Below are 13,777 nucleotides of genomic sequence, written 5' to 3'. Positions count from 1 at the left end.
CTGAGGGGACACGCTGGGAGCCAGACTCCGAGGGTGAGGTTCAGGATGCAGGGTCCTCGGTGCCACCAGCCTTGCCTTCTCTTTCCACCCAGATCTACCCCAACGAGAGACACAGCATCCGCTGCCCCGAGTCCGGTGAGCACTATGAAGTCACACTGCTGCACTTTCTTCAGGAACACCTCTGAGCCCGGGGCCGCCTCGGGAGGGGCCTGCACAGTCAGAGCACAAGTGGCTCCACAGCCGCCATCGCGCATGCAGGGTGCAGGAGGGACCGAGTGGCCTCGCAGGCCCCGCACCGCACCTCCTCCCACCAGCCCGCGGGACTGCCCGCCCCGGGAGCCACCACCTTCACCCCCACACCTTTGATCGTTTTTGTTCATGCTCCTGGGTTTTCTGCCTGCTGCTTCAGGGTTGCCAGGATGGAGCGCTGAGGCCAATGTCCACAAAGCACTTCCTCAAGCCATCCCACTGCTCCCCATTGTCTGGGAGCCTCAACTCCACTGAATGTGGAGGCCTGAAGAGACTCCAAGAAGCCTGGCCTCTGCACTGCTCGCCCCGGGGGCAGGGTGGGGTGGGGGTGGCCAGGCCTAGGCTCAGCCCAGCCAGCGGTGCAGAAGCATGTGGTTGCCTGTCCTCCCCACCCGCGCCCACTTGTGATTTTTTTTTTTTGGCGGGGTGTGGGAGGGGCGTTTTTCTTTATTATTTAAAAGACAGAAAGCTAGGGGTGCCTAAATCTAGAATCTGGGTCTGCCGCCAGCCGCCGGTTTCACCCCAGCCAGCACCCGAGACAGGAGCTGTGCACCCAGCAGACCACAAGTGTGCAGGGGAGCGGGCAGCCCTCCGGCCCGGCTCTCCCTCAGCTTTCAGGCAGGCTCTGAAACGTGACCGGCTGGGGCTCTGCTGGCCAGCGGCTGCTGCCCCTTCTCCAGCCGGGCCATCTGGTCCCACGTTTCTGCCTGGCCCGCACTAACCGGGCTTCCAGGGTTGGGAGTGGAACCCTCCCCGCCTCAGGGTTATCCTTATTCTTCCTTTCCCTCCCGCCAAGAGTTCTGCCAGGGGCGGGTTAAAAAAAAAAAAAGAAAACCCAACAACAAAAAAATCCCACCAGAGAGCCGAACCACCTCTACATATTATGGAAAGAAAATATTTTTGTCAATTCTTATTCTTTTATAATTATGCGTGTAAGAAGTAGACACATTAAACAATTCCAGATGGAAGTATTGCCACCTGCCTGAGGTTCCTTCTAAGCTAAACTCCCCGGGGCTGGTGATGGGGGTTCCGTGGGTGGGCAGGGAAGTCCCAGGAGGGAGCTGAGCCAAGGGCAGGGCAGTCTTGGCAGTGGTAGGAGAGGGGCTGCTTGCTCAGCCTTGCTGCCCTGGCACAAAACAGCAGGGGGTCCCATGCCACGGCTGGAAGATGGCCCAAAGGACAGTCTCAGAGGTCCTGAGGCAGCTCGTGGGTGCCACTGAGGGACCCAGCCCAGGCTGTCGTGGGCAGCCTGGCCCTGACTTCCTTTTGCACCTTTCCTTATCCAGAGGCTTGATTCAGTGGTTGGAGCATCAGGACACACCGACAAGTCGGGGCAGGGTGCAGACTCTTCAAGTCTGTCTCAACAGCTGAGAGATGAGACTGGAGACCCTGCCCGAGCTGAGGGCACTCATGGTACTTGAGTTTCTAATGGCACAATGACCTTGGCCCCAGGGCCATCACCCGCTCCATCCTTTGTGAAGGTCCACTTTTATATTTAATGGCTTAAAGAATAAAACAGGGACTTCCCTGGGTGGTCCAGTGGTTAAGAAACCATGCATCCACTGCAGGGGGCACAAGTTCGATCCTTCGATGGGGAAGTTCCACATGCCACAGTGTGGCCAAAAATAAACCAGTACAAAAGGGTATAGAGAGGAAAACGATGCCCTCCCCACCTCTGGGGGCGGTAACCCCTCCCCAGTCTCTCATTAGAAAAAGAAAATGTTATTTTTGGCTGTGCTGGGTCTTCGTTTATGTGCTCAGGGTGTCTCTAGTTGTGGCAAGCAATGGCTCCTCTAGTTGCAGTGGCTTCTCTTGTGGAGCATGGGCTCTAGAACATGCAGGCTTACGTAATGTCGGCAGCACCTGGGCTCAGCAGTTTTGGCTCACAGGCTTAGCTGTCCCATGTTATGTGGAATCTTCCCGGACCAGGGATTGAACCTGTGTCACCTGCATTGGCAGGCAAATTCTTAACCGCTGGACCATAGGGAAGTCCCCCAGTCTCTCTTTTTAATACCTGCCTTCTGTTTTGCTCTGGGAATGCCATAATTTATTTTGCCAGACACTTATCAAGGGATAAGGTTATTCTGGGCTTTTTGTATAAATCAGGGGTCAACAGACTTTGTCAAGGACCAGAGAGTAAATATTTCAGGGTTTGTGGGCCAATTAGTCTCCGTTCCAACTGCTCAGCTCTGGCTCTTGCAACTCAAAAGTAGCCAAGGGTAATGTATAATGTATACATTATAATGTATAATTATAATGTATAAATGAGTGGATGTGGCTGTGTGACAATAAAACTTTATTTACAAAGTCACACAGCTGGCCAAATTTGGCCACAAGTTGTCAATGACCAACCTCTGCTATAAAAGATCCTGCAACAAACAGCCTTGTACATGTTTTGGGCATGTCTGAATTTATAGGATAATTTCCTAGAATTATCAAAAGGCATATTCATTTTTAATTTTGAACAATATTGCAATATTGCCTTCTAAGGAGAATGCCTCCATGTACACACCTCTTGGTGAAATGTGCCCCTTGCTCCATTCCTTCAGTGTTGCTCTTGTTCAGTCGCCAAGTCATGTCTGACTCTTTGTGATCCCATGGACTGCAGTATGTCAGGCTTCCCTGTCCTTCACTATCTCCTGGAGTTTACCCAAGTTCATGTCCATTGAGTCAATGATGCCATCCAACCATCCATCCAATGATGCCATCCTCTATCATCCCTTTCTCCCTTTGCCTTCAATGTTTCCCAGCATCAGAGGCTTTTCCAGTGCGTCGGCTGGAAAAGGTGGCCAAGTATTGGGACTTTAGCCTCAATATCAGTCATTCCAGTGAATATCAGGGTTGATTTCCTTTAGGATTGACTGGTTTGATCTCCTTGCGGTCCAAGGGACTCTCAAGAGTCTTCAGTACCACCTGTTATTTTTGAAAAGCTTAGGGAGTGAAACACAGCAGCTCACTGTACTCTGAACTCATATTTCTGTGTGTATGAATATTTTCATGCTTTAAGGCACTTGTTTACTGCTAATTATTTGCCAACTTTTTAAATTTCTTTTTGGCTTGCAGGATCTTAGTTCCCCAACCAGGAATGGAATCCAAGCCCTTGATTCCTAAGCACTGGACCACCAGGGAATTCCTTGCCCACCTTTTGATATGTTGGCCTCATTCATTTGTAGACCCTCTTTATATGTGAAGGAAATAAGTGCATTGTCATACATGTTGCAACCTGAACAATGTTGCTGATTTTAAAATGTTTGATGGGTAGGAAGCTCAGCCAATGAATGCTAAGAATCATCTCAGGAATAAGAATATATCTTGCCTGTAATCCACTGTGAAAGTGGAGAGGCAACTAATCACAAGTCACAGAATGACAGAAGTTGATGAGAAAAGAGTCACTAGGGTTGCCCAGGAGGCTTGGCAATTGGCAACCCACAACCATCTCAAGCAGAAACTTTTTTTTTGGGTGGGGGGAGCTGCCTTGTGACATGCTGGATCCTAGTTCCCTGACCAAGGATCAAACAAGTGCCCCCTGCGGTGTAAACATGCTCTGGACCACCAGGAAAGTTCCTGTTTGTTTGTTTTAAACTAACCACAGACACATAAGAAGTTGCAAAAACAGTGTGGAGTCTCGTGTACTCTCACCCAGCGTACATCTTACCTAACCCTAATACACTGTCTGTCATGCCAGGAACATGATGTGAATACAATGCAATGAACTAAACTCTAGACCTTATTCAGATTTTATCAGCTTTCACAGGCACTCATATGTATGTAGTTCTATTCCACTCTGTCACCTGTACAGATTCCTAGAACCACCACCACAGCCAAAATACAGAGCTGTTGGGAACTTCCTTGGTGGTCAGTCTGTTGGTTAAGACTGAGCTTCCACTTGAAGCGACCCAGGTTTGATCCCTGGGCCAGAGAACTAGGATCCCACATGTCTCATGGCAGGGGGAAAAAAAAAAAAAAATATATATATATATATATATACACACACATACATACAGAGCTGTTAAGTCACCACAAGGGAGTTCCTTCACACTCTATGATGTCCACACCCACCCTGTTTATGGTGTCCTGACCATGGAGACAGAAGCCGTGGTAGTTGTTACCAAATATTTTTTGACTGCTAGATTTCATGTCATGATTAAATAGCAGAATCTTGGGAATGATGGTTTTTCTCTTTAAATCCCTTAAGTTTTTTGTTTGTTCCTATTTTGGTTTTTGTTTTACAGGCAAAAAGGAAAAACAGAAACAAGAGGCTGGGGTTCAGTCTGAGAAGAAAACACACATACACACACCTACCCCTCTTGAGTAGGAAACTCAAAACCACTCACAACCAAATACCTTGTCAGCTACAGCATTTGGCCACTAATTGAATCCTTCATAGGGACCCACTGAAGGTCAAACACGGGAAGTAGGGAAATGGAGACATAAAAAGAACTGTGCTGTGTGAAAACACCAAATAGTCTGCCGTCCTCCGATTTATGGAGCCAATTCCTAACAGGTCCACGGCAGCCGGCTGCAAAGAGGGAAGCATTTCTTAACAGGAGCAAATACCCCCACTCAGAACAGGCTGTAAGAAATAAATGTGTTGTTTAAGCCAGCCTGTCTGCTTAAGATATTGTTATAACAACCCAGACTAAGGCAAGGATCCAATCCTAGATCCCAGTTGCCTTTCGACGTCTTAGTCTCCTCATTCTGTGATGGTTCCTCAGCCTTTGTCTTTCCTAACATTTTTAAAGAGAACTGCCAGCTACCTAGGTAGAACATCCTTCAACTTGGGTTTCTCTGGTATCTGCTCTATCAGATTAAGGCCGTGCATTTTGCACAGAAATTCCAAGGAGATGCCACTCAGAATGTCCTCTGTATCCCGTGGTGACTCCATGAAGTCACTGTCTTTTTTTAACGACGTTGACTTTGCTCAGTGGGCTAAAGATGGTGTCACCCCTGTAAAATTACTTACTTTTCTCTTTGTAACTGTTATGTATCTCGGGGGGAAATACTTTGAGATAATGCAAAAATCCTCTTCCCCACCAGTTTTTAGCATGGATCCACGAATCTTGGAGTAACAATCAGAGTTGTTTGCTCAATGGTGATCTTCCATTTCCCTCATTCTGCCTACATGTATTAACCTGAATTTCAGTGGTGCTCCTTTATATCCTTCATTCATTGTACACGTACTAACTATTAGAGTTGAAGGGTCAGTCACTTGGCTAGTGAGGGACAAATGGACCCCAAACCAAAAAACCTATTCCAATTCCTTCAGCCCCAAACGCTCCTGGGACTTCCAAGCCCCGCCCCAAGATGGCAGCCCGGGTAGGAGGGGCGGGGCCTTTCGGATCACGTGGTCGCGCCCGACGCCGACGTGGCCTCCGCCAGACTCCCTACGTGTCCCTCGCCGCGCTCCGTCCGCCGTTCCTGCCCCCGCGAACCTGATTCCAAGATGGCAGCGCCCAGCGGAAGAAGGAATGGCAGCGGCGGCGCGAACTTGTGGGTCTCGCTGCTCCTGGCGGCCGCGGCGCTGAGGCCGGTGGAGACGGTGTCCGAGCCCACGACGGTGGCGTTTGACGTGCGGCCTGGCGGCGTGGTGCATTCTTTCTCCCAGAACGTGGGCCCTGGGGTAAGTACCTCAGACACCCCGGGGGCTTGAGGAATGGTGCTAGCCGGGGCATGGCCTGGGGAGGGGGAGCTGACCGGCGGGGTCGGGGGCGGGACCGGGGGCGGCCCCGGCGTGGGCAGGGCCTGAGGGTAGGAGGCGGGACTTGGATTAAGAGGAGATGAGGCTCCTGGGGGCTGGCTTCTTTGAAGGGGCTGAGTCTCTAGCCTCAGTCCCTAACTCATCTCACTTGCCCATCGTGCCCAAGCAGCCCCATCCCTCAGACTGAAGTGTTGTTCTGCAGTCGCTCAGTTGTGTCCGAGTCTCCGACCCCATGGACTGCAACACGCCAGGCTTCCCTTTCCTGCACTGTCTCCCCGAGTTTGCTCAAACTCGTGTCCATTGAGTCAGTGATGCTATCCAACCATCTCGTCGTCTGTCGCCCCCTTCTCCTCCTGCCTTCTATCTTTCCCAGCATCAGGATCTTTTCTTATGAGTCGGCTCTTCACATCAGTTGGTCAAAGTACTGGAGCTTCAGCTTCAGTGTCAGTCATTCGTTCTTCCAGTGAGTATTCGGAGTTGATTTCCTTCAGGATTGTCTGGTTTAGACTCAAGTGAGCCCCTCCTTATTGGAGGGCAGGATGGGCCCAGAGGTAGGGAGAGGAGAGCTGGAGGCCCAGGGGCATATGCTTCCAGACCCCACAGAAAGTCGTTCTGCCTCAGCTCTGACCAGGAAGGAAGTGGACAGATGTTGCTTTTCCTTCCATTGCACAAGGTCCCCCATCTTTTTCATTGAAATCTGAGGCCAGACCCTCCTTATCTAGAGGCAGCAGGCCTAGGTCTAGTCTAGCCCATCCTCAGCTTGTTGGAGAAATTGCTTCCTCTCTCAGTCCCCCTTTCCAGTCTGACAATGATATCAATAGTCACTATTTGTTTATTTCTTTCTTATAACCTGATATTTTGCTAGATTCTTTATGTGAGGCCCATTTTCCAGGTGAAGAAACAGAAAGCTTTGCCCTTGCCCAAGGCCCACAGCGGAGCAGAGATGTGGACACAGGGACCCCAGGGGTCCCTAATTCCAGATTTCATGTTCCTAAATGGGTGGGTGCTGGAAGAGATGTGATCTCCCCCTTCTAGAAGCCACATGGGTTGTTTGTCCAGAGCCAGGAGATCCCCAAGCGGGGAGGCTGGTGGGGGAGTTTCAGGCCTCCAAGGACATCGGCCTCCAGGGACATCAGCCAGAAGGCTCTGACTCTACCTCCTCCCCCTAAGTGTAGATACTCAAAAGCAGGATCTTGATTCTGGATCTCAGAGGGACATTCAGAGACCCTGAAGCTCCAGCGCTAACAATTATCTACTACCGAGACATTTTTTCCTTCCATTCTCTAGGACAAATATACCTGTGTGTTCACCTATGCATCTCAAGGAGGGACCAATGAGGTGAGTTGTTCAAAACTCCATGTAGTTTAGTATGATAGCATCCATTGTCATACAGACATGCTATCTAGAGGACACTGGACTATTCTTGCCTAAGCGATAAAAGACAGTGCTCAAGTCCAATGGTGATGGCAGATTCTACTCATAATTCCATAGAGTGAACAGACATATGGACAGAAAGAGGGATGTGAGACCTGAATCTGCCGTTCTCACGAGCCTCCGTTAGCAGTATCGTGTTCATCTGTGCTGAGTAACACAGACTGAGCAGCTTAAAACAGTGCCCAATTATTATTGCATCATTATTTTTTTTTTCTTCAATTATTTGGCTACCGTGGGTCTTTGTCGGGGCATGTGGGCTTCTCTAATTGTGGTGTATGGACTCTGGAGCACGAGGGCTCAGTAGTTGTGGCACAAGGGCTTAGTTACAGTATGTGAGATCTTAGTTCCCCAACCTGGGATAGAACCCAGGCTCCCTGCGTTGGGAGCATAGTCTTATCTACTGGACCTCAGAGGAAGTCCCTGTCCCATGGTTCTAAAGGTCAGAAGTCCCTGTCAGCTCAGCTGGATGCTTCGCAAAGCCAAGATCAAGGTGTCAGCCCGCCTGGGCTCTCACCTGCAGGCTCTGGAGAGAACCCTCTTCCAGACTGATTCAAGTTGTTGGCAGAACCTGGTTCCTTTCGGTGTGTGACTGAGGTCCCCAGTTCCTTGCTGGCTGGTTTCTCCAGCTGATGGCAGAAGATGGAGTGAGAGAGATTGGAAGCATAAGACAGGTATAGTGCACCACAGCTGACTTTGAGGAGGTAGGATGTGTGGCCTCTAGAAGCTCAGAGCAGCCCCTGGCTGGTAGCAGGGAAATCAGGGCTTCAGCCCTCTAGTCACAAGGAACTGAACCCCACCACAACCAGGTGCGTCGGAAGAGGACCCTAATCTCCAGATCTCTAGCTGGGAATGCAGTCTGGCTTCCAATCTTATTTCATATATTTCATTGACCGGGCCATGCAGCACATGGGATCTCAGTTCCCCGACCAGGGATCAAACCCACCTCCCCTGCATTGCAAGGCAGAGTCTTAACCACTGGACCACCAGGGAAGCCCCTGGCTGACACTCTGATTTAGCTTGTGAGACTGAACAAACAACACAGCCCTGCTACGCCCAGATTTCTGACCTACAGAACTGTAAGCCAATGAATGGGTGTCGCTTTCAAGCTATTAAATCTGTGGTAATTCTTCACATAATGTAGTGAGTTGAATGAGGTCCTCCAAAAAAGATGTGTCCACATCTTACTTCCTAGAACCTGTGAATTTAGACAATGTCTAAATGTCCTCCAGTATCCGCTAGAGGACAAAATTACCCCCAGGTGAAAGCCACTGGGCAAGAATGATATGAAGTTGGGGCTTCCCTGGTGGTCCAGTGACTAAGACTCTGTGATCCAAATGCTGGAGACCTAGGTTCAATCTCTTGTCAGGGAACTAGATCCCACAAGCCCCAACTAAGACCCAGCGCAGCCAAATAAATAAATAGATAATTAAAATTAAAAAGTGACATGAAATCCACTTTCCTGACTTTGGATACATTCGATTTATAAATAAATGTCCCCCAGCAACAGAATTGTAATGAAATGTAGTGACCACCTGGTGACACCCTTCCCAGGGGAACCAAGGGTCGTTGCAGCCCTTCCCCCTGCCGCCAGGACCACGGGCATCCTGGGATTGTCCACCGCTCCCTCGGACACCTCCAGGCCTCGCTGCTTCTCTAAGCAGTCCAGTCCACTGTGGGGTGGTGACATGTGGTAGAACATTCTACCCCGGTCCATACCTCTTGGTAGAGCCATGCCCCTTCTTGGGCTCCTTCTCCTCATCAGTGCATTCCTTGCCTGTTTGGTTGTGAAAGTGAAACCGTCAGTTGCTCAGTCATGTCCAATTCTTTGCGACGCCATGGACTGTAACCTGCTAGGCTCCTCTGTCTGTGGAATTCTCTAGGCAAGAATACTGGCGTGGGTTGCTGTTTCCTTCTCCAGGGCATCTTCCCGACCCCTGGAACGAAACCAGGTTTCCTGCATTGCAGGCAGATTCTTTACCGTCCGAGCTACCGGGGAAGCCCATGGTTGTGTCCATGGTCAGTTCATAGGATAATAAAATCGTGATGTCCCCAACCACCTAGCAGTTTACCAGGCGCACCGAGCGGTGCTAAGCCAGGCACATGTCGCGTTTCATCTTCAGAACCCTGGGAGGCTGTCATTACCCCACTTCGCACATGAGGACATGGCAGCCTCTGAGGCTGAGGACCCAGGCCCCCTCAACTGGAATGTGACCGAGGTCCCCAAGGTGCAGACCTTTGACTACTACCCTGAGGTGGGACACAGCCTGCATCACCAGCAGTGCCTCCCTGACAGGACCCTGCAGGTGGACAGTTCACGGGAGAGCCAGGCTCACTCTTGGGACAGCGGCTGGGTCACAGATTCTGAGCCAGCAACAGGCTCAGTTCTTCCATTTTGGATGAGGGAATTCTTCCCAAAGGAAATACCTCAGAGCAGACGTGTCCGGCATGACCTGTTTCAGCAGCACCAGCCAGAACTCTGGTCATCAGAGACTGCGGGCCACCAGCAGAGCATGGGAACACGACAGTGTGACCCACAGGCTCTCTGGCTGCTGGCCCACTGCCCCGGTGGCAGGAAACAGCCCACTGGATCCTCTGTATCTGCCTGTTAGAAATGAGAACTTACGTCCACACAAAGCTCGCACGTGACTGTTCAGAGCAGCATGATTTGCCATAGCCAACAAGTGGAAGCCACCCAAGTGTCCCTCAACAGGTGATGAATGAACACAGCGTGGTCCCTCACACACAGGAGCATCACTCAGCAATGGAAAGGGGTGAGGCCCAGACACTCGCTACCACGTGGACAGATCCTGAGAACACGATGCTCAGTGAGAGAAGCAGGCACAGGAGGGCACACAGGGTGTGACTCCACTGATGGGAAACGTCCAGAACAGGCTGATCCACAGACACAGTGGTTTCCTGGTTGTCAGGGCCTGGGAGAGTGAGTGCGGGTGACTGCTCGTGGGTTTAGGACTTCTTTGGGGGATGGTGAGAACTGGATAGGGGTTTCTTTTGTGTCTCAAACAGCAAAGAATCTGCCTGCAATGCAGGAGACCCGGGTTCGATCCCTGGGCAGGAAGATCCCCGGGAAAAGAGAGTGGCTATACAGGTGATGGTTGCACAGCTTTGAAAGTACAAGGAAACACTGAAGTGTCCAATTAAAAAGAGCATATTGTGTATTATATAAACTGTTTTTCAATAAAGCTGTTAAAGGTGAGTGAACTGTTGATACACATGCAACCACTCAGATTAATCAGACATGTGTTAGGTGGAGTCAGACTGACCGACTCAGGAGATCGTGGCCTGTGTGATTCCGCTCAGGCGGCGTTGTGCAAAGGCACAGCTATGAGGACAGAGCAGATGAGTGATGCCTGGGGATTTGCAGGAAGGGAATGACTGCACAGGGATGGTGAATAGACAGCTGGGGAGACAGAACTGACTTGTGTCGCAGTTGGGTAACTCAGAACAGACACAGTGACTTCCCTGGTGGTCCTGGTTAAGACTTCACCTTCCAATACAGGGGGTGAGTGTTCAATCCCTGGTTGAGGAACTAAGATCCCACATGCCTCCTGACCAAAAAACCAAAACATAAAACAAAAGCAATATTGTAACAAATTCAATAAAGACTTTAAAAATAGTCTACATCCAAAAATCTTAAAAAAATACACAAATGGGCCCATTTCACCATCTGTTAACTTATCAGTATATCTTAATGAAAAACAATAGCGGTGACCATTTGGGCACTTAGGCCCTGATCTCCCCAGCCTCCCGGAGAAGGTCACAGAGGCTCTGTCTGAACGGGCTGCCTCAAAACACACCCTCATGTGAGTATCTGATGCCAAAATGTGAGCCTCACCAAGGGCACCTACCGCCCACCCTAGCCTGCAGCCTCAAGGCCACAGTCAAGATCATTTAACAAACAACTCAGAGGGAGGTTGGCCATATTGCTAAGAAATGCTTGGTTTTAATTTAGTTTGCTTTCATAGTCTTAAAAAAAATGCTTAAAGATTTGCCTGTCATGGAACTTTTAAGAGCTAAAGAACACCATCCCAGAGATATTTCACAGCATAAAACTGTGAGCCCTTGAAACTGTGGGCAGGAGTTTTTTTCCTGTTTGTTTTGTCCAGTTTTATTTTTTGGCCACACTGTGCAGCATGTGGGTTCTTAGTTCGCCGACCAGAGATCAAATCCACGCCCCCTGCGGTAGAAGTGCAGAGTCTTAACCACTGGACCCCCTGGGAAGTCCCAGTAGTTTTTAAATAGAAAATGAATATATGAGTCCACTTGCCTTGCCTGTCCCACCTAAGTGATTGGCTCCGGCCTTCATGCTGCAGGCAGGAGGCTTCTAAGTGACCATTTATTCCCATCATAATTAACATAAAAACGGCCTTGTTTTTACTAGTGGAAAAGCTCTAGTGTTAAAACAGCTTATCAGCAATTGGAATCCATCTTTTCTCTTTCAGAAAGATAAGACACTCTCATTTTACTAGTCAAGCTCAGAAACACCTCAGGCCACCAGACCTTGCATTTGGCCAACTTTTCGGAGGCCCTGAAAATGAGAATAAACTGGTAGTGGTGTGTTTTGGAACCATCTTAAAGTATGATCCTAGTTCCCTGACCAGGGGTCGAACCTGTGCCCCTGCAGTGGAAGCACAAAGACCTAACTACTGGTCCACCAGGCAAGTCCCTAAAGTATTATTTTCTTAATTTAATTTTTTAAAAAAGCTAATACGTGTCATTCAGAAAGAGAAAAAAAAAAAAACCATGAAAAGCTCTCCGGCACCTTCCATCTGCCCAGCCCCCACCACGTCCTGTGTGTCACCATGGTTATTGCAGTCTTGCATCTTCTCTAAGAACTGCTCTGCACTTACACAAGCAACCAGGAGGATACTGTCTTTCCTTCTTTTATTTTTCCCAACAGACTTTATTTTTTACAGCAAAATTGAGCAGGAGGCACAGGGATTTCCCGTATCCCTGTCCCCCCACCATCATCCCTGATCATGTGGATTTGTGAGGGTCAGTGAACCTGCACTGACACATCAGCACCCCAAGTCTAGAGTTGACATCGGGGTTCACTCCCGGTGCGGTGCAGGCTGTGTACCATGTGAGGCTGTGTGTCCTGGGTTGACCTGTCTGTCCTCTCTCCCCAGAAGTGGCAGATGAGTCTGGGGACCAGCGAAGACCACCAGCACTTCACCTGCACCATCTGGAGGTAAGCCAGGGTCCTGGGGGTGGGATTACCCCCTCCTCAGATGAGGCACCTTTGCTCTAGGCAGCCCACAGGCTGACAGAGTCCTGCGGCCCTCCAGGGTGGGGAGAGCTCCCTGGGAGGGCTCCCCAGGAGATCACCTTGACACTGAGGCTGAGAAGGGGTTGAGGGGGCAGGAGGCAGGGGCTGCAGCCCCCGGGAGAGGGGTCGGGCTCCCCAGACACTGCCCCCTTCTTCTTCACCCTCAGTTACATTCATCATTCAAGGGCTTAATCTCCTGCCCTGGGGCTGACACCATGCCCACCCTTCTTGTAACCCCACGGCCTGGAGCCCAGCTCGAGGAGCCTGAGAAGGAGGCGGTCAGCCCCCTGATGGGGAGGAGGGTCTACAGTGTCATCGGATCCTGGCCCTTCTCCTCTGGGCCCTGTGGCCTGGAATGGATCACCTGAGCAGAACTGATTTTTTTTTTAGCTGTGTTGGGTCTCAGTTTCTGCATGTAGGATCTTTGCTGCGGTGCAGGGGCTTCTCTTCTTGTGGCACACAGGCTTGGTAGTTGCATGACGGCTCAGTTGCTGCATGGCATGTGGGGTCGAACTGGCATCCCCTGCATTGGCGGGTGGATTCTTACTCACTGGACTGCCAGAGAGGTCCCGTAGAACCAATTTCTCAAGCATTGACACGTGTCCAACACAGCAGAAGTCCCAGCCACGCTCTCACCGTCAGGGACCGGAGTCAATCCAGGGGACAGATCAAGAAATGGGATATGATAGAGAGCAGAGAGGGTGACATTTAATCAAAGAAAACGCGTGCTGGCCTCAGTGCAGTCCCCGTCTCCTGCGAGATACCTTACACACAGCAGCAGTACCCCACTCCAGGGTACCGAGTAGTGTGAGGGTGGGAGCCTCATGTCCTCAACACGCCACCACCAGCCCTGTTGAGACCCTATCTGTGCCCCTTCCTGGCCTCAGAGGGAAGCATCTAGAGGAGAGGAGCCGGGGTGGGGCCCCCTCGTTACAGGTTAGTCATCCAAGCTGCATCCCCCTGCCTGTAGACCATCATCTCACATGGGCTTGGGAGTGCCAGCCCTCCAGCTGGGCACAGACTTGGGCCACACAGGCCCAGAGCAGGGTCCTCATCCTGCAGCCTCTTAGTTGACCCACCCAGCAGCAGCCCTTAGGGACACACTCAGC

The 13,777-nt window shown here is 50.5% G+C and overlaps 2 protein-coding genes across 3 annotated transcripts in view; both read left to right on the top strand.

Annotated features, from left to right (window-relative positions):
- The window catches only part of DPP9 (dipeptidyl-peptidase 9), a 36,380-nt gene extending 35,158 nt beyond the window's left edge, over positions 1-1,222 (top strand). Inside the window, 1 exon segment of the mRNA XM_010828163.1 lies at positions 93-1,222. Within this exon segment, the coding sequence (XP_010826465.1) occupies positions 93-185 (93 nt within the window). The 3' untranslated portion in view covers positions 186-1,222.
- A 4,389-nt stretch (positions 1,223-5,611) lies between these two features.
- LOC104979698 (chromosome unknown open reading frame, human C19orf10) overlaps positions 5,612-13,777 on the top strand; it is a 12,112-nt gene continuing 3,946 nt past the window's right edge. Inside the window, exons 1-3 of one of the 2 annotated variants that reach the window (XM_010828161.1) lie at positions 5,612-5,869; positions 7,235-7,285; positions 12,529-12,590. In XM_010828161.1, coding sequence (XP_010826463.1) covers positions 5,693-5,869; positions 7,235-7,285; positions 12,529-12,590 — 290 coding nt within the window. In that variant the 5' untranslated portion in view covers positions 5,612-5,692. The remainder of the gene's footprint in view (positions 5,870-7,234; positions 7,286-12,528; positions 12,591-13,777) is intronic. The other variant, XM_010828162.1, reaches the window with a different exon arrangement.

Source organism: Bison bison, unplaced genomic scaffold (assembly GCF_000754665.1).
Source record: "Bison bison bison isolate TAMUID 2011002044 unplaced genomic scaffold, Bison_UMD1.0 scf7180017864492, whole genome shotgun sequence".
Classification (NCBI taxonomy): domain Eukaryota; kingdom Metazoa; phylum Chordata; class Mammalia; order Artiodactyla; family Bovidae; genus Bison; species Bison bison.
Note: the sequence above shows the minus strand (reverse complement) of the source record. Positions and strands in the feature narration are given on the sequence as shown.